This window comes from Scatophagus argus, chromosome 2 (genome assembly GCF_020382885.2).
Source record: "Scatophagus argus isolate fScaArg1 chromosome 2, fScaArg1.pri, whole genome shotgun sequence".
NCBI lineage: Eukaryota > Metazoa > Chordata > Actinopteri > Scatophagidae > Scatophagus > Scatophagus argus.
In genome coordinates, this window is record NC_058494.1 from 10,681,536 (window position 1) to 10,706,208 (window position 24,673).

At 41.4% G+C, this 24,673-nt stretch overlaps 1 protein-coding gene across 5 annotated transcripts in view; it reads right to left on the reverse strand.

The window, feature by feature from the left end:
- The window catches only part of LOC124069477 (phospholipid-transporting ATPase ABCA1-like), a 38,824-nt gene that overhangs the window by 2,889 nt on the left and 11,262 nt on the right, over nt 1-24,673 (reverse strand). For 4 of the 5 annotated variants that reach the window (XM_046408683.1, XM_046408676.1, XM_046408688.1 and 1 more), the window contains exons 6-48: nt 23,656-23,777; nt 21,800-21,991; nt 19,525-19,614; nt 14,340-14,583; nt 14,101-14,240; nt 13,892-14,008; nt 12,237-12,431; nt 10,728-10,936; nt 10,474-10,650; nt 10,162-10,384; nt 9,682-9,903; nt 9,354-9,558; nt 9,114-9,227; nt 8,760-8,934; nt 8,532-8,663; nt 8,278-8,417; nt 8,025-8,162; nt 7,683-7,912; nt 7,442-7,514; nt 7,105-7,307; nt 6,949-7,000; nt 6,721-6,834; nt 6,248-6,396; nt 6,039-6,163; nt 5,773-5,871; nt 5,449-5,638; nt 5,211-5,305; nt 5,049-5,081; nt 4,834-4,939; nt 4,471-4,545; nt 3,696-3,865; nt 3,414-3,591; nt 3,127-3,242; nt 2,879-3,023; nt 2,592-2,715; nt 2,330-2,459; nt 1,961-2,144; nt 1,749-1,855; nt 1,274-1,415; nt 910-1,044; nt 682-785; nt 459-551; nt 76-319 (exon numbers count right to left, since the gene is read on the reverse strand). In XM_046408683.1, the coding sequence (XP_046264639.1) occupies nt 76-319; nt 459-551; nt 682-785; nt 910-1,044; nt 1,274-1,415; nt 1,749-1,855; nt 1,961-2,144; nt 2,330-2,459; nt 2,592-2,715; nt 2,879-3,023; nt 3,127-3,242; nt 3,414-3,591; nt 3,696-3,865; nt 4,471-4,545; nt 4,834-4,939; nt 5,049-5,081; nt 5,211-5,305; nt 5,449-5,638; nt 5,773-5,871; nt 6,039-6,163; nt 6,248-6,396; nt 6,721-6,834; nt 6,949-7,000; nt 7,105-7,307; nt 7,442-7,514; nt 7,683-7,912; nt 8,025-8,162; nt 8,278-8,417; nt 8,532-8,663; nt 8,760-8,934; nt 9,114-9,227; nt 9,354-9,558; nt 9,682-9,903; nt 10,162-10,384; nt 10,474-10,650; nt 10,728-10,936; nt 12,237-12,431; nt 13,892-14,008; nt 14,101-14,240; nt 14,340-14,583; nt 19,525-19,614; nt 21,800-21,991; nt 23,656-23,777 (6,251 nt within the window). The remainder of the gene's footprint in view (nt 1-75; nt 320-458; nt 552-681; nt 786-909; nt 1,045-1,273; nt 1,416-1,748; nt 1,856-1,960; nt 2,145-2,329; nt 2,460-2,591; nt 2,716-2,878; nt 3,024-3,126; nt 3,243-3,413; nt 3,592-3,695; nt 3,866-4,470; nt 4,546-4,833; nt 4,940-5,048; nt 5,082-5,210; nt 5,306-5,448; nt 5,639-5,772; nt 5,872-6,038; nt 6,164-6,247; nt 6,397-6,720; nt 6,835-6,948; nt 7,001-7,104; nt 7,308-7,441; nt 7,515-7,682; nt 7,913-8,024; nt 8,163-8,277; nt 8,418-8,531; nt 8,664-8,759; nt 8,935-9,113; nt 9,228-9,353; nt 9,559-9,681; nt 9,904-10,161; nt 10,385-10,473; nt 10,651-10,727; nt 10,937-12,236; nt 12,432-13,891; nt 14,009-14,100; nt 14,241-14,339; nt 14,584-19,524; nt 19,615-21,799; nt 21,992-23,655; nt 23,778-24,673) is intronic. The other variant, XM_046408706.1, reaches the window with a different exon arrangement.

Genomic DNA, 24,673 nt, shown 5'->3' on the forward strand with positions numbered 1-24,673 from the left:
GGAGAAGGTAAGAATTAGACTGAAATCACAATCTACTATCCAGTTAAAGTCAGTGCATTAGATAAACTTTCTTACTTGGTCTAGAGTTGTCTGGGAGACGGAATAGTCCTCTATGCTGAGCGCCTCCTTGTTTTTAGAGAGCAGGGAGAAGATGCGGGCGAGGGAGGTGAGGGAGGTGGGCAGCTGGTACTGTAGCATGTTGCGGTGTTTCTCCTTCAGTGTGCTGCCAGGAAGCTCCCGCTCAATGAACTCCATCACCGGCCGGAGGTCTGGGTCTGGGCCAGCCACCCGCAGGATGATGGTGTAGCCATCACCAAATCTGTTAAGAACAAAGAACACATCATTCAACTTAACTGTTTGACTTGTCTACAGTAAGTGATGCTGTTTTTTTTTTTTTTTTTTCATTTCCCATTTGTGTGTGAACATCTGCGAAATGCTGTTTTGGCGTAAATTCCCACCTGTTTTTGAGATGCTGCACGCTGCCCAAACAGCGGAACCTGCCGTTGACCATGATGGCCATTCTGGTGCAGAGTGCTTCACACTCCTCCATGCTGAAAAAAACACAGGAACACACTAGGATGAGCTTCATCGTATTAGGGTTAATACACAAATTATAGTTCATGGCATGCTCACATACTATTACACAGTTCATCTAATTGAACAGATGTAACTCAGTCTAACCTGTGAGATGTCAGGACTACAGATCGTCCCTCTTTGATGATGCTCAGGATTGCGTTCCACAGAGCACGACGTGCCTTAGGGTCCATGCCTGTTGTTGGTTCATCCTGGGAACAGGAAACAAATACTCAGCTGCTTCTACAATCTTCAGGAACATTTAAGTCACCCTACTGCGTGCATAAAGCAAGATATATTTCAGTATTTGTGCATCTTTGAACACGCTCCACTCACCAGAAAGACGACTGGTGGTCCTCCAATCAGAGCGATGGCAGTAGACAATTTCCTCATGTTTCCTCCACTGTAACTTCCTGCTGCCTTGTCCACATATTTGACCAAGCCCAGCTTCCTTATGCCCCACTCTGCCACCTAGTGGACAGGATAGGTTTCATGAGCGTCAACCATTTTCTTTTGGAATAATATTGACAGATAAATGATAGAATAGAAATAAAAACACAGGACTAAGAAAGCAGAATTATTCTAATGGTAGTTTAATCTATTAATATGTGAAAGACTGAGACATTAAGTTCAATGTAAAATGTCATAGTGAATACAGAGGGTTCATGCATGCGCGTTCGTGTGTGTGTTTGTTGCTGACCTCACAGACTTCCTTCTCAGGTACTCCTCTCAGGATGGCATAAAACTCAAGATGTTCTCTGCCGGTCAGCAGGTCGTTGATGGCATCAAACTGAGGACAGTAGCCCATGTTCTGATGGACCTCGTCTATCTCTGTGGTTACGCTGGAGGGAATTTAAGAGTACAGTTACTTTTAAAGAAAACAAAACATTCAGACAAACGTTGCGTTGAGTGTTTTGTCACAAGTGAAGGAAAGTTAATATACTCTCCAGGGCAAATTAGTCAGTTTACAGAATTTGTTTCAAGTCATTATCTCAGCTAGGGGATGGGCTTGCTTTATTCCATTTTGATTAAGTGTTTATTTCAAGAGCATCAATTAAATAATTGATGCAATGAATATATTATTTTATAATATGACTACCTGCTAGTCCAACAGGCTGAATGTAATAATTCTGAAACAAGGGATTAGATTTATTGTATATTTTGAGGGATCATACCTCTTGCCGGCCAGGTAGGCCTCTCCACTCGTGACCACTGAGTCTCCTGTCAGCATTTTAAAGGTGCTGGTTTTCCCTGCCCCATTCACCCCCAGTAAGCCAAAGCACTGCAGGAGAAGAGAGACAACATCAACATCAAGTTTAATTTCACAGAAACCAAAAAAGGTTTATCTGCATAACAGGAAGTCTGGCGTATGTTGTTTCTAGCATACCTCTCCAGGGGGGATGCCGACACACAGCCGGTCCACTGCTGGCTTCTGTTTCCGCTTGTAGATCTTAGTAAGCTGCCTAAGCTCCAGGATGTCCGACTGTCCTGCTCCACTCAGGATCCTCTGTCGCTCTCTGGCGACGTCCTCGTCTTCTTCTCCAATTGGCTTCAGATGACTGGTGGATGACCTTCAAAGAAAGAAACACGGTGGGGGAGGTTAGTTGAATCTTTCACCCAAAGGGAATTCAAATCCATATTATTAACGTTTTAATAATGACACGGTGTTATAACATAAACTCTGGAGATGTGGTTTTTTAAAATCTCATTTAAGTTGAAGCGTAATACTGATTAAAACACTGAGGATTTCACCCACCTGGGTTTGAAGCAGAAGCGGTACTGAATGAGGACGGTGATGAAGAAGAAGATCACGCCCTCTATGGCCATCGCAAACAGGTTCTTTCCCACCATGTCCCAGGCTAGAGGGGAGCGGAACCGGTTCTCACCTACAGAGACACAAACACAACCAGAGATCAGACATTTTAAATACATTCTGAAAACGCATCTTGACTTCTCTCGTCAGAACATGTTAGGATACATCTGCAGTTGTTGTTAAAAGGGATCTGCTGTGTAATTACCAAATCTCTCCAAAGCGTCTGCCATTGCCTGATTTTTCACCATGTCAATCAGTCCTCTACCCAGACAAAAGTGAGGGAAGATGAGGAAGACGTTCTTAAGGATGTCGTTGATACCGCCAATTTCCTTAAATGGATGAAATCACAATTTGGTCACAAGGGGTAAAGATTTCCATTTAAATCAAGTAGAGTAAAGTAGAGTAGAGTAGAGTAGTAGAATTCTTGGTTTGCATTCAAAGATCTCTTTTTCTACACATTCTGAATGAAAATGACTTGGACATGTTATTTACATTGCTTCCAAACAGCTCCAGTACAAATGTGGAGACACTGCCGTTGATTCCTATCAGTATGTTAACACTGGTCAGAACCACGTAGGCGGTGCTGGGGATCTTAAAGAAGAACGAGGCTGGGTACATCAGAGGGGTGATGGACCATCTGGGAGGAGATACAAAGATAGTTTCAGATGCGAAGGGTTAGAGAAATAGAGAAAACAGAAGTAAGGAATAGCCAAACAAATGAAATGAGTGTAAAAACATACCCGTAGAGCAGCAGCAGCAGTGCCAACACAGGCAGATTGGTGGAGGAGACGTAGGCGTCTTGTTGGAAACACACAAAGATGATGATAACCAGTGTGGCTGGGACAATGTAGTTACACTGCAAGACAGAAAGAGAATGAGAGTGAAAAAGAGGCTCCAGCACATATCATATTAAGACTATGTAACTGCATTATGTCCTGATACATTCAGATTTTTCTCTTATAATTTTGAACAGAGTTTGGAGTGAAGTAAAAGGGTCCAATTTCCCAGCTTGACAGAAATGTCTTACCATATCCCAAACAAAGTTGGCCAGCCAGTACAGGAAAGGCTGCACTCCGCTGATAAACTGCATATGTTTGGCTTTGTTCACTCTCTCTTGGATGAGGAAGACAACAAAGCTGGCAGGGACGAAGGACATGGCGAAGATCACGCAGATGGAAACCAGTACATCCACTGATGTTGTCATCCTGAGACAGGGAGAACATAGCAAAGACAGCAATGAGCAGTGATGTCTCTCAGAAGAGGTAAAAGACAATTTTAAATGTACCCCTGTTCTGTCAGTGATACTCACAGTGCAACCTGTGACAGCTGCTCCTTGGTAAGGTTGAGCGGGTGGTTGTAGGCAGTGATGCCAAACTTTGTAGGATCTTTATCGGCTTGCAGACTTGCCCGCAGGATGCCATTGTTCATCACATTGAGGAAAGAACCAATGCTGTGCCAGCCCTTGTTGTTGAACCAGATCTGGAGAGATAAGAGGCAGGCATTTTACTTTCTGTAACCAGAGGACATACAAAGTAGGCTGGGAGTAAATTAGAAGCTTGGTGATCAGCTGAGTGCCAAGTCTGCAAAAAGCTACAGTATGCCTTCAGTAAATATATGTTTCTCCCTCTGTTCAGTCTCCCACTTCTTAAAATTCCCTTTTATAAACTTATGCCCTTCTTTGTTTCCAGGTTTTGAACTTTTTTTTACCCATTTCTGACTGCTTTTTGCTTCTGTGGTTGAAATGAATCATTAAAGCTTAGTTGCTATGGATAAAAGTGCCCATGCCTAAAATGTGACAACGCAATGTGCAAAGTTTGTCATCAACGTTGTACTCAAACAGGATGATACAAATATAGAGAAATGCACTGTATGTGTAAGCCATGAATAAGAAAGGGAAAAAAAACAAAAGGAGCAAAAAATATATAATTATTATGCATGTAGATTATACAATAGAAATAAAGTGAGCAAAGCATATTGTTGAAGTGCGTGGGAGAAGACAGTGATGTGAGAATGACAGCAACCTATAAAACCATGTCCTGTCGCATATAACCGGTGTGTGTGTGTGTGTGAGTGTATGTGTTAACCTTGACGTTATTCTGGGTATCCAATCCTTGGATAAAACTGGAAAGGCTCCCAAAGAAACGATCTGCTGCAGTTCCCTAGAGAGAGAGAGGGTGAGGCAGAGAGAGAGAAAGTCTTCTTTAGTATACAAGTAAATTGACACTGTTCAAACCTGCTTTAATACACATCCCTCCAGTCAAGTTCCACTATCTATATATTAAAAATGTGCAATGTGCAATATGTGCAAATGAGTAGCTGTATTCTGCAGTTAGTGTTTTACCATGGCTAACTGAGACCTCAACAGTATGATCTACCAGATTAATGAGCTTTTCTTGCGCACTACTGTAGTGTAGTATGTAAAATAATAACGTAATGAAATCTCATACTCTCTCCAGACGGAAGCGTCTCCTCAGCTGAGCGATGGCATAATCGATTTCATCTGTGTGTGACAGCAACTGAGAACTCCTGGCGCCCAGTGAGAATCCACCATATCTATATAGGGAACAATCGTTTTAATATCAGCGGGGGACACAGCAGAGAGGCACTTGGGTCAATATTATTGACAAATAAGCTCAAGATGGATCATGTCTGAAGAATGTACCTGAACTCGTTGACCCAAATCTTATTCTTCAGGCTGCAAGTGAAGAAAAAAAAACATTCAAAGCTTAATGCACTTTTGAATGAGAAATAACATGATGAAGCAAGAATTAAGTATATTAAGCAAGCATAAGTGTGTCATTCAAATGTGTAAGATGAGTTTTACCTCTTGCCAATTATCTGAGCGTAGGTTTTAACCAGATAGTCTGAGACATTCCTGCCAGTCAGATTCTGCAGAGTATCTTTGTCACTAATCTTCATCTGGATACACAAACAGACAAAACACTTCATTAACAGCTCACTTGTATTTGTGTGTGCAATAAGAGAGTGCCCATGTTGAAGTTTTTGATCTTTCCTTGGCTTCAATTTTGGCTTTGACTGTCTAACGGTACGGCGTCACCAACCTGTGGTGGTGGAAGTCCACCAGCACCAGGTGGACACTCCGGAAGCATCCTCTTACGTCCCTTGCAGCTGCATTCACACAGGGGAGACGGATTCTCCATCGACCAGTTGCCTTTGTCGAACATGTTGCTCACAATTTGGGAGACTTCTGGGACGGACCACTCATCGTCAACTGCTGTACAGGGAGTGTCCCTGAAGCACAGAGAGCACAAGCTTACTGTATATTCAACTCTAAATTTCCAGTTCATTCATACCTGAAGACCACAACATGTGTGATATATTTCTATTTTCTTAAATGAAGATTAACTTTTCTTTTCAAAACTCACGGTATAGGTTCTCCTTCCATGCAGCGTGTTCCAAATCCTGGTTTTTCTGTGAGAGCTCCCAGTAGTTTGTTGATGTGAGGGTCCTCAGGCATGTCATTGCTACCAAGAGAGAGTATTGCCTTTAGTAACACATATGTTGGCAAATATAAATATATATCAGTTGGATAAGATAATGTAATGTAAAGAGGGTAAAGAATGAGCAGAAACATCTTTTGTGCAATAATTAAAAGCAGATTGATGAAACAGAGGAAAATACAGTATCTTACCTGATGAAGGTAAACTGTTCTCCATACATGCTGGGATGCAGAGCCAGACTTGGGTACTTTCCGAAGGGAGGAACAATCAGACTGAACACCAGGGCAATACAGACAAACACTGCTGGAAGAACAATCTGAAAAACAACGTCATGGCAATTTATTTAAAACAGCACGCATTTACTTACAGTATGTGTATATGAAATTAGTAATTAGTATACCTGAGCAAAGAAGCCTTTCCTGGAGCGCCGAGCGTAGAGGAATCGTTTCCAGAGTAGTGCAACAAACTGCTGTCTCTTCAGACCCCAGCCTTTGACCTGGTAGGAACCTTTGCCATCTGTTCCACTGAGCCAGTCGGTCTCACGGGATTCTGGACACAAACACCATGATACACATGAGCAAACTTGGAACATAAAGTCTGTGTCCTCATTATCTAAGAGCATATACCTAGAAATGAATGCTTTGTGCAACTGCAATTTTACTGGCACAAAGCAACTAATCTCTACACTTGCAACATCTGTCTGTCTTCAAACAAAGGGAAACTGGCATTTTTTCTATTAAAAATCTGACAAGTTTCCTTTCTATGCATATTTTAGGTGAGAAAACACTTTTGGGTACAAACGAAAAGTAAAAGCAATGATAGCAACAAAACCATTGGTATCATTGCACTGCATGGTGGGTAGTGCAGTTCTACCTGGGTCACCTTCAGAGTCGTTGAAATCAAAGTCATCCTCAGTGAAGGGCTTCAGGCAGCTCTGGTGGTCTCCAAAAGCATGATGGCGACGAGTCCTGGTAGGCACGACTCCATCTGCAGAAAAAAATATTCATTTAAAATCTCTTCAGTTTCAAGTCTGCTGTTTTGTTTAAAGATAACTCCTGCAATACTCCAAATTGATTCTGCCAAAATAAGTGTAAAACTTACCTGAAAGCTCAACTGAATCCACTCCACTGTCCTCAGCCACTTTGAGGAAAATCTGCATCAGAAGACATGCAATTACAACACCGGCAAAATCACATAAAGAAAAAGACAGAACAGAACAGAAAATACAAAAGACCAGGCAAAAACACTGCTTCTCACCTCCTCCAGGGTGGTATCAGATATTCCATAGCTGGATATTCCCAGGTCGGTGAGTCGGTCATCCAGCTCATGGAAGAGCTCTACAAAGGCTCCATCTTTGGCTGACTGATAGGGCAAGACATAGGTGAGTTCATGGCCAAGGTCCTCAACCAGGCGAGCCTCAGGAACATGCTTGAATATCACGTTGGAGATGAGGGACACATCTGTAGGGAAGAAAGGGTGAGAGATTGTGAGAGTGGAAAAATACAACATCAAGATCTTAAATGCTTTGTTAAGTTAATTCTACAGGGATAAACACCCCTTCCTTTAAAGTAGCCAATTGACTGTGAGTTCTTACCAATTGTGGTTGTTTCACTCTCTGGTTCGCTGCCAAGACCAGCATCTGAACTGCTCTCTGATACACTGTCCTCCTGAACCAAAGACAAGGAGGGTAAACAGTTCAGCGGAACAAGGACCAAAAGTCTCCTTCCTTCCTGATAGTAATACTCACTAAGACAAAGTACTTTGTGCACAGAAATGAGGCTGAAACTTCTCTTGTATCTTTCAAGAACACATGTTCCCAGTAACATCTATCTTGCCTTTTCTGTCTTCTTGCTGTAGGAGACGGTGCTGGCAGAATTCCTGCAGGACTGAAGTGTCAAATCGTAGTCTCTCTTGACCAGGGTCAGGTAGTAGCCTGTGCCCAGATGGGTCTTCAGGAAGAGCGAGGAGCCTACGCAGCACAGTTTCCCGTGGGAAATGATGGCAATGCGGTCACCCAGGATGTCAGCCTCATCCATGTGGTGAGTGGACAGGATGATGGTGCGGCCTGACATAGGGTAAACACATTCAGCTCACTAACTACAGAATGCAGTACATCAAATGCTGTTAAGAATGAATAACTACTGTAAGCTTAAGAACCAGCTATCAGTTGTATTTACCTTGTCTGTATTTAAGTAGCAGGTCCCAGATGCCCCTGCGTGCGTAGGGATCGACTCCAGCAGTAGGTTCATCCAGAATCACAACTTTTGAGCCTCCAACAAAAGCCAGAGCCACTGACAGCTTCCTCTGCATCCCTCCTACAAACACAATAGGAAGAAAAATTCTAAATGACAGTCTTCAAATTTGCCCTCTATGTGGATCCTCTTTTAAAACATGTTGGGTCATAACAATAAATAAAATGATCAAACTGACCTGACAGCGTGCTAGTTCGTGACTGTCGTTTGTGAGGCAGTCCGACATCATTCACAATTTGTTCCATCTCTGCCTTCACCTTCTCCTCTGGCAGGCCCTTCAGACGGGCATAGAACCAGATGTGTTCCTCCACCGTTAGCCTGGATCATAACAAATCACACAATTACCAAAACGCAAGGGGCCACAAGTGTGCAAAGAATTTAGTTCTTGATATCGAAATCTAATGGACACTGAGATCATGACTGTAGACATACATGCTGAAAAGGACGTTGTGCTGAGGACAAACGCCCAGATTCTGTCGGATGGTACTTAGTTCGGTGCGGATGTCCTTGCCAAGGATGTAGGCTGTACCAGAGGTGGGTGGAAACAGACCGGTCAGAATGGACCTATCAGAGAATCAAGAAGGGACACAGCAGTTATCATCAATCCCCATTCGAACTAAGGTTTTTGATGTACTGTAGATAATGTATGTATTATCGTACATAGTTGTGGTCTTGCCAGCTCCATTGTGGCCAAGGAAGGAGGTTATCTGTCCGTTATAGAACCTGAGGGACAGTCCATCCACAGCCAGCTTGTTTCCATGACTGTAGACCTTCACCAGATTTTCGATGTAAACACCCGGCTCGATGTGGCTCGGCTCCTCTTCAATACACACAGCTGGAGATAAAATAAAGACAAAGGACAACAGTGTTTTAGCAGCGACATATGCAAAGTTTTGAAAAGACACATAAAGGGAGGAGTCATCTATCTGCACTGTCTGCTACAGTTTTATGACTGAAAATTCTTCCTTAACAGAAAAACAAAGAAATAATAATAGCTATAATTATGAGTTATACCTTCAGCGTTGCCCTTCTTTGACAGAGGGGTGGAGAGATACTGGTTTTCTTTTTCTCCACACCAGTACGTCCTAGTGAAAGGGAAATACCAAGCCCTGGGAATCCCATACTGACCTGGAATAGAGTGAAGTTGTTTTCAGTCGTGTTCATCTTATTATTATACTCTGCACCATTTAACTGCATATCATTTAGCAATTTAAGGGAAAAACAACACAATGATAAAATTTAACAAAGACTCACCAGGGAACACAGCTTCGATGTACCACGTCATTACTCCGTAGAGCAGGGCGTCGAACAACATGAGGCAGATGGACGTGGTCAGGTTGTAGCTATCTTCCTCCAGAGGACTGGCCAGCAGGTTTGACCACTGGATACCCACACCCTGCTCCTCAAACAGGGCAAAGTACTCACAGCCAAAACCAAAAGCCACAGGAGATAGCAGACTCTGAGAGAAGAACAGAAAAGCCAGAGATTGAGACATAGATGTGAGGAATAAAGCAATGAAGCAATAAACACTGTGTATTCATGTATGTATTAATATGTGTTTTATATAATTTCTTCCACGCACCACAACAACTTTTGCTCCAAAGCCGACGTAGTCTTGCCAGGCGACACACAGCACGTAGGGCAGATACAGGGTGAAATATATGATGCCACCACAGGCAGCTGCCAAGTTGGCACGAGAGAACAGGGTGCTGATAAGGAAGCACTGCATGATGGTTACTATGCCGAAGGATCCCAAGAAAAGAAACACCACTCCTGGGTCACTATAAGGCAGCAGGTTGCCCATCTGAGAAAGGAGGCAGCAGAGAAAATCAAGCAATGAAATATTTTCCTGGTTACAGCAGTATGATTTCACTTGTTTTTCACAACTTCTAGACAATGAAGTGTTGTGATCTGGAAAAAAACAGGGCATCAAGTCAACTGTTAAGTATAAACATCAGCAATGTGTGGGTCTGTTCACTTGTTTTCTACAATATGCTGACATTCCTGCGCCATGACAAAGTGTATACATGTGTTAAGTGTGCATGTCTGTGACACCACCAACCTTTAGTAATGTCACCAACAAGCCCGCGCTGATCAGAAGTGGGATTAAACTGCTGATGAACCAGCTGAGCCACAAGATACCATTGTTCAGTCCCATGATCCTCATGGTCTCCTTGAGCCGTGCCTCCTTCTCATATACCACGCCCTTGATGATGATGGCCACTGAGTACATCCACGCCAAGGTCATGAACAGGGGCATTGAGCGACTCATCACCCGTAGGAAACTGTGGTAAAAACAAAAAAATCGGTTATATACTTTTAAAGTAACGGTGCAGTGGAAGATGAAGGGCGTCTTTTCAAAAGGGTCACTTACATGTCATCAACGTAGCAGGGGTAAGGCATCTGCTGGATGTAGATGCCTGTCTTTTCTTTGGTGCCAGTGATAGCTCTTATGATTCCATGTTCGATGACATCCTGCAGGTAAGAAAATCCACCCCAGATGTACCGAAGGTCCTCAAAGGGATCTGCCCTGGGACCAGGATCCCAATAGCTGCAAAGCAAGATGAAAATCAGTAATAATAATAATTTGCAAAGGATCTTAAAAAGTTGATGGACGCAGCCTCTCACCCATCTTTAATCTTGTTTGTCCTCTCCACATTATCAATGTCCATGCGGATCTTATAGTTGACGTTGGGAGGCAAGTCAGTGCTGTTGCTGTGGGTGATGTCAGGAAAGACGATTCCAGCCCAGAATTTCTGGTTGTCCAGAAGACCCATGGACTTATTCACCAGTCTCTCCTCATTAGCTACTGGCTCCAGCTTGTCCAGGTTCACACACTGAGAAGAAAAGAGAGTGGGGTTAAGGCATACCCTACTCTGAGATATTGACAACTAGTGAATTGCATTAGCGTGAGTTGTTGTGAGGTCTAAGTGGTGTTTGAAGGTCTGAAAAAAGAAAACATACAAACTCTCTTAAGAGAAGTTGTTTTGAGTACATTTATTACTTGAAATGATCTTATTGGAAAGCTTTTGATTAGAATCAATCAGAAACTTACTAGACTCTGAAGGACTGCAAACAAACAAATCAACTTGAACACAAATCATAAAAATTCCACCTCACACAGCTTTCCTCATAAATATTGTTCAGAAGCTGAAAACAATGTTGAACTTTATCCCATTGCACAAACTCAAGTGCCCTGGGGAGACACTGAGTTGTTTAGCTTATTTGCTGAGGCTTCCAGCAGATTAGACTCTCATATACTGTGCATTGCTGACATAAGCTGACTTATTTCTCAACCCTTCACACTGTGTGAGAAGCCAATGAGTTCAGAAAGCTTAACAAAAACACTGTGTGAGCGCTCCTAACACTACAAGCATGACAGACTTATATGCTCAACACGGCCTTGACATAGTTTTTGGTGCGAGGAATCTCAGTTTACACACATTATATGATCTCCACAAAGAGTGATACAAAGTCAGTGGGTCAGTGGGTTATTCGCCCCGCTTTTAGACATTAGTCAAAGAAATTTCATGGTGACCATTTTTAAATGGTCATCACCGTGTTTGTGTATTTTATTGCATTACACAGTGGTGAGAGAGATGAGGAGAGTAAGGGGAATCGATTGTTCGCTGAGGCTTGGCTCTGTCGTACTGACCCACTACGCAGAGTCAAGAAACAAGGACACACTCAGCATGGCAATAATTCAGTGTGATGAAAGGAATGAAATGGAAAGAACATTTGATTTTAAGACTTTTAACAGCCTTGCTGGGAGCTAAATGCAATTCAAAGTGCCCTAAAAAACAGTAGAAGACAGTGGAGGATGTTGTAACGCAATGACCTATTTGGGTAAGTGGCATTTAACCTGTTTTTCTGCTAGCTTTTCCTCGCATCTTGACCGAAATGGAACATATTTGATAACAGCTATTTTACAGACACAATTTACCATCCAAACAAAGCCAGGCATTAATATATCAGGATGTCATGTGAAAACATCCTAATATGCTCTTATGCTCTTTATTCTTTTGCTTTGAAGTCAAAATTGGTTCGGCATTTAATGTACCGAATACGTCCTTGAAAACTTTCCAGCTTCTTTTTTCATTGTGTGTTTTTTCATGCATCCTGCAATAACCCACTAACCTCCATGAAGCGTGAGATGGTCTGTATGGCCTGGTCGGTTTCGTTGAAGACGTCTCTCCAAGTATAGGCAGAACCTGCAGGTCTTTGGTCCTCTGAGGCCTTGGACAGGAAGTCTGAAACATCTGACACACGCCACTCAGTCTCACTGAGCTGTGCATTAAGGAACACAGCACTGGCATTATTCTGGAGCAGGGTCTGTAAAAAAAGAAAGATTTATATTGTTTATTATAGGGAGTCAGTGTACTAACCCGTTATAATAAATGAAACATTAAAATGTTAAGGAGGTTACAGACAAAGAACAAACTGACATTTATAAGTGGCTCAAAGTCTTATTGTCACAGGACTTTAAAAGTCTTATATAACTTTTCCCACTTGCTGTAAAATCTATGTCAAATGACAGTGAAAAATAAACGGTTAAATAATCACCCTCTGCCTTTGGGCTTGTTTAGTTTTGTGACCTTTATTGCTGCTGCACCCTATGTGAGTGTTTCTGTATCTGTTTGTGTGGCTTGTGACCTATTTTGCTTAATGTTCTGTGATCCCTATTCAAGGCTCTTCCTTAAATAACTGCCTCTCCTCAATCTCTCATTTTCTCAGAAATGTTCCTGTTTCCCAGACGGGGAAAACTATTCAATGACAGGGACTGGCCAAAACAGCAGAGACAGACAGACTATACAAAATAAAATACTCTCCTCGCCAACAGTAGACCAGAATAAAACTGAACAGAGCTTAAAATAAATGTTTAAAGCTAATTACAACAACTGGGTCTTCATATGAACCCAGCAAAAATATTTTCAATCATTAAAGGGTTTCTGATGGAAACAGATTTTCAAAATTTAAAAAATATTGTTTTTTAGAGACCTAGGATCCTTGATATATGGTTATTATGGTCTGTGCAAACATCTCTGACATAAGGTTGTTTTACAGTATCACCTTTTACCACTAGGTGGAAGTGGTGCTTGAGTGATTTACATAGGAAAAGAGGAGCTGAGAAAAAGGGAAGAGCCATGTTGTGATCTATACCTCATACAGACTTTTGTCCCTTTAAGAACAACACAATGGCTCATTCTGGTAGATTAACTGTAACTTTATAACTACCCATTAACAGAGACAGAATAAGTAGTCCAGTATGTACATGTAAACCAACACTTTGTGCGCTTGTCCTGTTTGATGTAATCAGCAAGAACAAACGACTGTTTTGCTTTGTGGTGTCAGACTAGTGCCAGACCAACATTTCAACACCACACTGACAATTCCTCTGTGCTTTGTTTGAATTAATCATGTTTTAAGGTGAACCTGAACTTTTTGTGCCTTTCAGCTGAATTATCTTTCTGTATATTGGTATCTCACTTTTGTCACTCATCTGTTTAACCAAAAGATACCAGCTAGTATGAACAATTGACTTGGCTCTTTATCATCTTGTGAAGAAGCCACTTTTGTGACATGCAGGGTCAAACAGACATTTGGTAAATTTGTATAGTCACAAGATGGACCCATACTGAAGAAGTCTGGGTGGTCACATCGGACACATAATTATACTCCAGCAACAGAGATGTGCAGATTACTGTCTTCAAACCTCTCATGTAAACACAAAGAATACAGAGAACTCAGCCCTGATGTGTTTATGGGCGTGTTGTCGGAGCATACACACTCACCCTGACCAAGTCCATTTCCTCGCTGTTCTCCATGAAGTTCCAAATTTTGGGTCTTATCTCCTCCCACATCCCACCAAGGTCCCTCAGCACACCAAGCTCCTGGAAGGTCTTATTAACCTGCAGTGCACACAAACACACTCAGTCTCGTTTACTAGGGCTTCATTTGTGATTCTGGTGGGGGTCTTAGGGGCTGGAGGGACCTGTTGTACCTCATGGATGATTCTCTGTGTTGCTGGAGTATCTGGAGTGTAAAGAATCTTCCCCATGAGCAGGGGCTTCAGAGCTCTCCAGATCATCCTGGAAATGGGGCTGGACTCCAGACTCCGCATCATGTTGTTACAATAAGGAGCTGGAAAATGAACACGAGAAACATTGTGAGTCTGTCTCCTCTGCTAAATGATTGGCAAGAAGTAAAGAAATGTTTTGGAAAAAAGCTTTGGACACTTACTGGAAGAGTTGTCATAAGTGGAAAGAGGTTCACTGTCACTGTCGTTGCCATGGTTTCCGAACAAGGCCTTGTAGTTGTTGTCTTCATACCAGTTGAGAGACTTGATTTTGAGGCCGCCTCCCTCGGGGTGTCCACAGACGATACGTGACACAGCCTGGTACATCTGGTTTGGAGAGCCTGTGGCATTTGCAGTCAGGTACAGGATCTCCTTACGCATATCCTTCCAGCTATTCATTCCGGAAAGCTGGACGGAGGGAAAACACACACACACACGCACTCATGTTAGGATGATGACGGCTGGCTGCTAGGTAGGTATTTCATTCCAAGTCCAAATGTTGATAAAGTAGGAGATAGAAATACACACAAACACACATCTGAGACCCATGAGCATGCACAGACACACACACACACTGAAAGCTGGTAGTCTGTTCACCAAAATGTAAAAAAGGTTTTAATAGCACATCAAGATGAAGAACCACACCAACAGCTCAATAGGAAACTCGCGTAAAACACATTTTTGTGATGTTCTAAATGCATTTGGTGCGTCCGTCTGTAGACATTATCAGTTGGCTACCCACATACAGACAGGTGTGTGTTTTTACAAAGCAGAATTCAGATTATTAATATTGGGCAATCTAACATTCAGACCATTAATACAATTATGCTGGGATATGTGGCTTGAGGTTTCTTCTTCTGAAGTTAAAGTAAAAGTACATAGACGGTAAAAACTTGCACTTTTCGGCAAACGAGAACTGAACAGAAAATAATTTCAGTCTGGTAAAGATTCATGATAATTTTCATAGATTGAACTGCATGTCCAATCTGATCCATTTGTCACAATTAATCTGCTTAAGTACTTTTACAAAATCTTCATTGTATGCCAAAATGGTGTCCCTTGATTAGCCATGTTGATCAGTTTCAGCAGCTAAGGTCAGCACACTATGTCTGACACCACTAACATCTCCCGTCCTATCTGCACAATGGCTTCTGCAAACTGGTGCATGTCCTGAAGACAACCACGCGCCCTAATTTACATCTTAGAAATGGAAATAAACAGAGCCATGAAATAAATGTGGCATTATGATATATAAGTCCTCTGAAATAATTAAATGTAGTCTTATGAAAAACATTTTGAAATAAGGTATTATAAAGTAAAGTATTGTATAGTAAATGTATTTATTTATTTATTGGGTTTATTTCATAGTCATACTTATTTATTTCATTTTGAATAAAATGGCTCTCCATACAAACCTGCTTTCTACATGTTTCTTACTGTAATTCAGCAAGTCTCATATGTCTCATAACTCACAGTGTGAGAAGTGTAAACAGTGTGTCTTCATCTACATTTAAAAAGCTATCATCTGTCACAACAGAGGCAGCTTATATGCACCGTGTGTGTGTCACATTGTCAGTTTGAAGATATTTAAGGTTATCATCTGCACTATGAGAGGTATTCTAGATGTGGAGGTCAAGTGTTGCACTGTGTGGTTGAGACACTTAGCACTTAGCTGTCTGCTTGACTGAAGTTAAATTTAACTGCTCTTCCCAGTCCTACCTTTCCCCCTCTGAGCGTGTGTGTGGTTTTGCATTTCTCTGTAGAGGACAGATCAGATAACACATATATCACATAATCTGGTGTGCTATTTACATGTTAACAAAGGGTTTCTTACATAAAAAGCAACTATAATGAGGAGTTTAAAAGTTTGTGGCGATTGTCCCGCATGTACTGGTATTAATGTGTTTACCTCTCCACAGTGTTCCTTTGTCAAAAATATTCTCAATGCTGAAAGCTTGGGGGCAGTGAAGTACTTGTTATTACATTACAAAGTACTTGTACTGCCGCTCCTCAGCTACTATTAACAATCCCATTATAGCTCAGTGTCTAACCATTAAGTCTAAGTATTTTCAGTGTAGTAATAGGGCTCATATTTCTCTAATCTCCAAAGGAACTGTCCTTGATATTCTCTCAACATCAGCTACGGAGCTGGCGTTAAGTCAGGCTGAAGGGAGCAGGGAGTTCATTTTGGTTCACACAGGGGTTACTACAGGTCAAGAGACAAGTTGCGACAAGTTCCCTGTTAATGTCTCCAAACTGGTCAACTGCACAGGCAATTATGTCACCAACTCGTGATAGAGAAGGAATGAAAGGAGGAGTTCTTTGTTTTGCATGCAAGCAAAACAAAGAAATGGAGGATGGAGAGGCAAGCTTCTGTTTCCTCAGAGTGACATACAGGAGGTTAAACTTAAGCTAAAGACCAACTCTGTGCGTGATCTGTTTCCTGAGGTGAAAATGTGGCAAGGTCAGAGCCGCAGAGATGGACAACAGAAACTGACAGACGAAGAAAGAAAGAAAGAATTATTATATGAACTTGTTGCGCAGAAGACAGGAGTGGAAGGTGCGAGAACAAAGAGAGGTTACTATCGGTCGTTCTCCTAATAGGCAAACCCCTGCAGGATCCACAAGAGGAATGCTATTACACCAATGAGTACACACTCACTGACACACAAACACACATGCACCCACCAACACAAAAATGAGAGAGGTGAAGCACAAACATTTTATGCACACATGCAACACCATTTTCTGTCTGTGTTATTTTCATTTTGGCTGTCTACAGCATGTAGTTCTTATTCTGCCCCTCAACAAGATATTCATCGCTGTTTTACGACAAAGAGAAAGTGACACAGAGAGCGCTGCTGCGTCTCAGATCACAGACGCATGTTCTGTGTGCGGTCGCTTTGCAGACACATCAGACATAGCAGTCATATGCCTTCCTTCTCAGGCAAAGGACTTGGTGTGACAGTGTGTATGCATGTATAAGTGTGTTTGTTGTGTTAGACTTGAACTGGTTGCATATGTGGGTTTTTGTGTAGGTGGTTTCCTTGTGTAGCTGTCTATCATGCAGTTCTCAGTGTGTGTTAGATATGTACTTGTATATATTTATATGAGTCTCCACATCTTCACATCTCTGCATTAGCTGTAAAAACAGAACGAGGACTAACAGAAATTGCCACATCATTTTTTTCCTTCTGTTATGGTGTAAAATACTTGCACACACACATGCAAACAAATACAATCTAAAGTAGGTATGTGTGTGCATTGGTGCAACCGACTTTGCCTGCCAAAAATTCATTTGCCTGTGCTGAAAATGCTTTTGTATCACTGAGTATATGTGTCATTTCCCTAAGGGGATGATGGCCATGTTAACTTGGGTGACTAGGTGGAAATACACACACAAATGCGAGCATGCGTGCACACACACACACACACACACACAGGCAGACAGCAGAAGAGGATTGTTCTAGAGTAACCTCATAGCAGAGCCTGTGTGAGGTTACTTAAGTTCAAATTTTTGCTCCAGTACACTGCTGTTTAGACCACAGCAACTGGGGGGGGGAGGGGGGGGCAATCATAAATTAATTGCTAACATGAAATAGCTCATTTTAAAGGTTAAGGACACAAAATAATCTGAATACATACTGCTATCAAAACAAATAACAGAGAATCTTAGATTACTCCACACATACAGCACAACTTAGACTGCTCAGTGTAACACAGTAATAAAGGACAAACAATACAAAGATGATAAACTCACTAACATTTCTTAGAAATGTGCTGAATAAAACTGGAATAAACATTTTTCAGTATATGTTATGTATATATGTATATGTATAATAACCTGGGAATTAGTATGAATCCAGATTATTAGAGTTCAAATGGTTTTGCTGCCGGCTTTCTGAGCTAAGCAAAAATAATCTAGAGAAAAATGCTCGGGTAAATACTTCAAATAAACAGGATTTAAAACTGTTTTATACCGGACTGCATATAAATGCAACTAAGCTTTTTTCAGACTCTCTTGGACTGCCACTTAGAGAACAGGTCCGCTCAAGTTTGTAGAAATTTCTCAGAGTTCTCCTGAGACTTGTCACACGGCTTACAAAGGTGAAACTGACCTTGTTCTTGACTACTGGAAAGACATTTTGAAAATATATTATCTCTGAGCGTTTTTAGCCTTCCAACAGTGATAAGCCCCGGATTGAAACACAGACAGCAGATGATTACTGGTTAGTGAGGAGAGGTTACATGAGTGCATTTCTCCACTGCCAGCCTCATACCTCATTCACCAACCAGTCTAGCAAACCCACATAATCTGCCTCTAACACAGTAATACACCCTGAAGAAGAACGATTTTAGCAAGTGACAAAATAATCAGAGATTAAATAGATGCTCTTTCAGTGAATATGCCACAGTGTGTTTATTTGTCATACCTCAAACCTGGAAGGGAGTTGTGCAAGATTTTGTTTTGGTTAATATCTTTCCACTTTTTTGCCTTCTACATCCTGCATATGTTCATGTTTATTACTCAATGTCCTCTCATGCAGTGCCAAGCAAAAAAGAACAGGGATAAAAAGGATTGGTGAAAGTTGCAACAAGAAAAAGGGACAGATGAACCCAGTGATGTTCTTACAGCAAACACACACACTTGTACACATGCAGCTGTGAATTTTTTTGTGTTTTGCCAACTCAGCAGGGCAGGAGGCTGTGAAAAGGAGTGTTGAGTTGTGTGTGTTTTCGTCTCTCTTTTTTTTACACCATTCCACCTGCTCAGACTGCGTTACATTACATTAGCTTAGCGTGTGTGCGGATGGATGTGTGCATGACACAGTGGAGTTTTTGGCTAAATAAGGCTCTTGTTTGACCACCTACAGGAACATTTCAAACAGCCTGTTTGCTTTCATTAAAGCTTCAGAAAGACTATTTTTTTGTAGACCTTTAATGATTTGTCAGATCTGTCCAATCTTAAAAAAATCTCTCTTTTCTCTGACCACGATGCATGTGTCCATTGATTTTCAACATACATGTTTCATTTGCACATCACGAGCACCTGTTTTGCTCTTTGCACCTCCCACCACAAGTTTTAGCTGATTTTAAAGCAGTGTGTGCATTGCACTTTTCATTCTACTATTGTGGATATGGCCCTGACCAAACGGCCCCAACCATGTGGAAAATAAATTAAATGACTTCACAGAGAGCTGATTCTTGGTAAAAATTGATTTTATCCACAAACATTAGGACTGAAGCCTGAACTTTGGAAACAAATACCTCAGTTGTCCTGCTTCAATCTGTTGTAACGTGTGGGTTGAGTTCTGCATGTATGCGTGCGCATGTGTGTCGTGTATCTACCTCCACAGCCAGCGCTCCAAGGTTCTCCAGAAGATAGTCAGTTGCAGCTGAGACTTCTTGAATGATTTTGGGGTCTGACTTCACATCCTTCTGTAGAGAGAAAGGGCATCATTACTATGACGCAGAAATATTACACTGTGCATTTTGTGTGCGTGCGTGCACACACACAATTAGTACATTCTGCAAAACAAGAATGCAACTTACAATAAAACTTTCTGAGCACGCCAAAAAACGATGATAACACAGCTTACAAAAAGACATAAAAATAGAAATTATGTACAGAAACTGAAGTAAATTGTAACTTATGTGTTTTATGTAAACAATATAATTCACAACTCCAAGCTTTTAATTACCTTTCTCATGATCTAACTTGTTGTTCATTATGTCATATTTTCCCATTTTTCATTTATTTATTCATTTCTGTATTAATTCTGAGATTGCTCTACAGACATTATAGTACATCGCTTTGTAATCCAATATAATGAACAGGAAAAGGCTCAACGCAGAGGAAAAGGAAGGCAAGAAGGGAGAAAAAAGCCGTGGCGAAGGAGAGGTGGGAGAGAAAGAAGAGCAAAAACCTTTGGGTCAAAGGTGAGCCGAGAAAGAACAACAGGTCAGGCTTTGACCGCCTCTGTCCCTGTCAGTCAAACTGCTGTGTGTGTGTGTGTGTGTGTGTGTGTGTGCACGTGTGTTCTCATCTATCACACTAAACTGTCAGCTGCATGAACGTCTGACACTCGATAAAGCGCAGGTGTCGCTGAAGACAGAACAGCCGTCTAGGTAGCCTTCTCATTTGTTCACTGTCTCTTATTTGTTCACTCCTCTGTCTCATGTTCTCGTTATTCCATGATTTCTGACCTGCACTCTCTTACACACACATACACCCACACACACAGTAACTAATGGGACAAAGTTGAGCTACCTTCTTACACAATTTTGTTCTTTTCCAGAGGAATTTCTATTGTTGCAGCAAAGTTTGTCAAATATGTAAAGTTCTAAAACAACATCCTGTGTTTTGCGGTGAATCCGGTCCACAGAGAGCCAGAAAATTATTTCATCCCCATGTTATGATAACAAAGAAGTATCTTTTCTAATCTCTTTAACAGAGCAAACACTCTGGGTTACTGAGCTGAGTTACTGCTGACTTGACTTGACTCACATTTAGGTCAGGGGTTTTATGGGAAGGGGGCAGGCTGTTCAGAAAAATACAGATGGAGGAGAGGTGACGCTCGACAGGAAGTGAAAAAGGAGGATGAGAGGAGGAAGGAAAATTATTTAAGAAAACAACAGATAACACGAATTTCAGACTAAGCAGAAAAGACGATGGACAAAGGGTCCTACTTTAAACAGATCACTACTGGAATACAGCGATTCCCCTTGTCACGTAACATTAGTGTTACAGTCATTGGGTCCCATTTAGCAGTAAAATGACCTCAAAGTCAATTACAACAAGTCTCTGACGTGCAGAGGGAACTATCCACCATGTGGATGTCTGTTGATATTTTTTCTTGTATATCTGAAGCCCGAGACCATATTCTGAGAGCACCCAAACTCTTTTTTGGAAAACAGTATTCAAAGGAAACAAACAGAAATAGCTCACAAATATTACTGCGTGTAAAATATATTATGTATATTATGACAACTACCTGTACATTATGTTTATAGTATATCTGCAGCATAGACACCTGTACATATCCTGTACATATTGTAAATTACTGTATACCTGGCATTTTACTGCTTATTGCACTGCTGGTTAGATGCCAAACTGCATTTCGTTGCATTGTACTTGTACATGTGTAATGACAATAAAGTTGAATCTAATCTAATCTAATCTAATCTAATCTAATCTAATCTAATCTAAAAGGGAGGGGATGATTTGTTCTTCTGCCAGTTGAATCCCCGTTGGCTGAGGAATATTGCATTTTTTGGGAAATATCTATGCTAATACAACTTAACCTTTCTAATTCTGGAGAACACTCAACTATTTAGTGGTGAAGCAACACAGGTCAGTGATGATATAATGAGGGAGTGTATTTCTGGTCCCATGGACCAGGACCAAGATATCACATTGTTGTGAAATATGTCAACACAACTGTGAAATAGCATGAGGTCAACCTGACTGCCTGTTAGGTTGACAGACTAACAGACAGCCTATCAGTCAATCTTTCATAATCTTTTCATAATATGGTAATATGTTTCGTTCACATTTCATTATATTTCATTTTAGTAGCTTGGTTTTGATTCTGATGTTAGGTTGGTCGATGGGTAAACTCACCCGAATTGGTTTGAGGAAGTCCAAGTTGGAGAGGAAGTGGCTTTGGGCCTTGTTTAGCCAATCACTGGAGGACTTGCAGATAATTTCTCGAGTCAGACGCGACACGTTGCTGTCAGCAATGTGAACAAACTCCTCCAGGGGCGTGGTATTACAGAGGTCTCTGAGATGGAAGCCGAAACCTTTAGTCAACACCTGAGTAGAGAAAAAAAGAGACAGATGGTTCAGAGAGTGCACAAATATGAACGCACATTTGTTCCACATGCTATGAGAGCAGAGAAAATGTTTCAGATTTGAGATGATCCAGTCAATTTCTATTTCCTTTCCAGGAAAAATCTTTCTCTCATTGCCTTTACAAGCCCTAAAAAGTGACATTCCTAAATGATGACTATGAGAATAAAACAGTGATGCTCACAATAGCATATCACTGAGTAACTATGACTGAAAGAAATGTTATGAAAGTCAAGCAAGAGTCTACTCATACAGATTTTTATATATAAACTCATTTTTGTCATTTATAAAAAGCTTCTCTACCCTAAATTTTTCAAAAACGGTTAAACACAATATTTTGAAGAGTAAGCATAGCTGCACCTGTGCAGGCTCAGATACAGCGTGTACATCTTTATGTCTTTCCTCTGGACAGAGGCTATGTCATCTCTGAAGGTCAAGATGTTCATATATGAGGTGTGTGTATGTGTGTGTGTGAGTGCGTGTGTGTGTGTGGGAGAGAGAGAGAGAGAGACAGACAGCCAGAGAGTGATGGGTGGAGCACAGTGACTTGTCAACAACTGTCCTTGACCAGGCTGTGTTATGCCATAAACTTGCTCACTCACTCACTCACACACACACACACACACAGTCGCAACTGTTAATCTTTTCATTGGAAACAACATTGGAGCTTACAGCAGTGGGTTTGGAGGATTGGGAATCCTACTAATCGTCCCAAAGAGAACTCAAAACATATTTTTCCCTTGATAGATTTTTATATTCATCTCATGCTTTGCTCTTTTGCATCTCAATGCCGCAAAACTAATCGTTATAACAATTGACAAGATGACTGCTATTCCATATAACAAGGGGCACAGCGATAGTAAGCTTCCCTTAATTTCAGTTCTCTCTTTAAATAACGTTCCTAATGACCTTCCTGGACTAATGGATAGCCATTCTCCCCGATCAATAGATGTCTGCAATAGAGGGATGGTATGGACAGAATCAGATGGTGTAACGTGAATTTGTCTTTGAGCCTCTGCCTGTGCACGTGAGGAGAAATGGGGGAAGGGAAAGAGGGAAGAGAAACAACCATGTGACACCAGCTCTAAAATTGAAAAGCAGGGATGATGTGGTGGGCTGGGTTGGGAGCTGCTGTTGAGGTGGACCTGGGGAGTCAATGTGTGTGTGATTCAAAACTTGATTTGAATTTGTGCACGTTCGTGTGTGTGTGTGTGTGTGTGTGTGCACATGAGTAGAGGAATGAAATTAAGAGTGAAGGAGAGAACAGGACTAAGAGTTTAATTCTTTATTTGTGGGGAGACTAAGAGACAGATGGGAGGGGGAGCTTTTGGTGACAGAATCTACACCCACCCACCCACCTACCCCCCAACCACTGTGATTTTTCTGCTGGGTATTAAGGGCTTAACTGTGCCACAGCACAGTCCTGTGGCACTACAGATACTGTCAAGCCAAGGTCATCGCATTTATGCACTGTGACCAGAGGAGTGTGATTATCTAATATGAGAAAAGGCCTAAACAAGAAGACCATGCTCACAAAATAATGCTGTACTACTGTCTGCTTTGGGCAGCATGAGCACCTGATATCAATTAAGACCTTTCATTACGTGACAAACAATTACGGTATCTACCTTTTCCAGATTGACATCAGCCTCCACTATCTGCTTCAGTGCGTGACGAGGAAGTGAGGCGTTGTGGTGCAGGAAGTGGGAAAGGGTCTCATTATCTCGCAAGAAGTCCTTCAGCTTGAAACCTGAAAAAAATACAGAAGCGGTGAGTCAACCAACCGTGTGACACAGAGCTCTTTGATTTATAAGTTCTAACACATTCTTGCAAAGAGACTATCCATAAAATTTTCTTTGACTTTGGCAGAAAACATATCAAATTCTTTCCTTGTCCTGATTACACCCCCAAAATCCACAGCAATACAGACAAAATGTGTAACTAGTGGAAAACCCAGCAATAACTCCAATATCTAACACATTAGTTACTGGAAGACTTAACTGAGATCATAACATAAATGAACGATTAATTTTAATGGTGATAAATTCACAAACACAGACTGTCCTCTCTGCACTCTGAGAACTTTTTGTACTTTTGCCGCATTCCAAAGAAGTCAAACCATTTCTGAATCTCGCTTGAGTCAGCTGTGTAGTCGCAAGCACACGCGCACACACACGCGCACACACAGAACACTCTCTTCCCCTCAGCTCTGAGTTTTGTTCTCAGCCAGGGGTTATTAAAGGGCATTCCACTTCAAGACAATCAGTCTCTCTCTCCAACTCTCTCTTTCCCTGACTCCTCCCCACTTTTCCATAACCTGAGACACGTTTTGCCCGTTCACTCACTAGCTGTACTTGAACTTGTAGACTTGGTTGAAATAAGTTAAGTTGGAACCATCTAGAGCAGGGGGGGGCAACCCGCGGCTCTTTCATCCCTCTTCTGTGGCTCCCATGGCTAAGAGAGGGCGAGCATATTTTGGGGAAAATATGATGTGAATAAATAATGGATACTTAAATTTAAATTGATTTCATTCTATTTATTCAGGTTTTTTTGTTGTAATAGTTATTGTAATAATTAATTCACACGTTGACTTGTCCAATCCTAATGCGTTAACGCATAAACGTTGCCCTAATATATTTTTATATT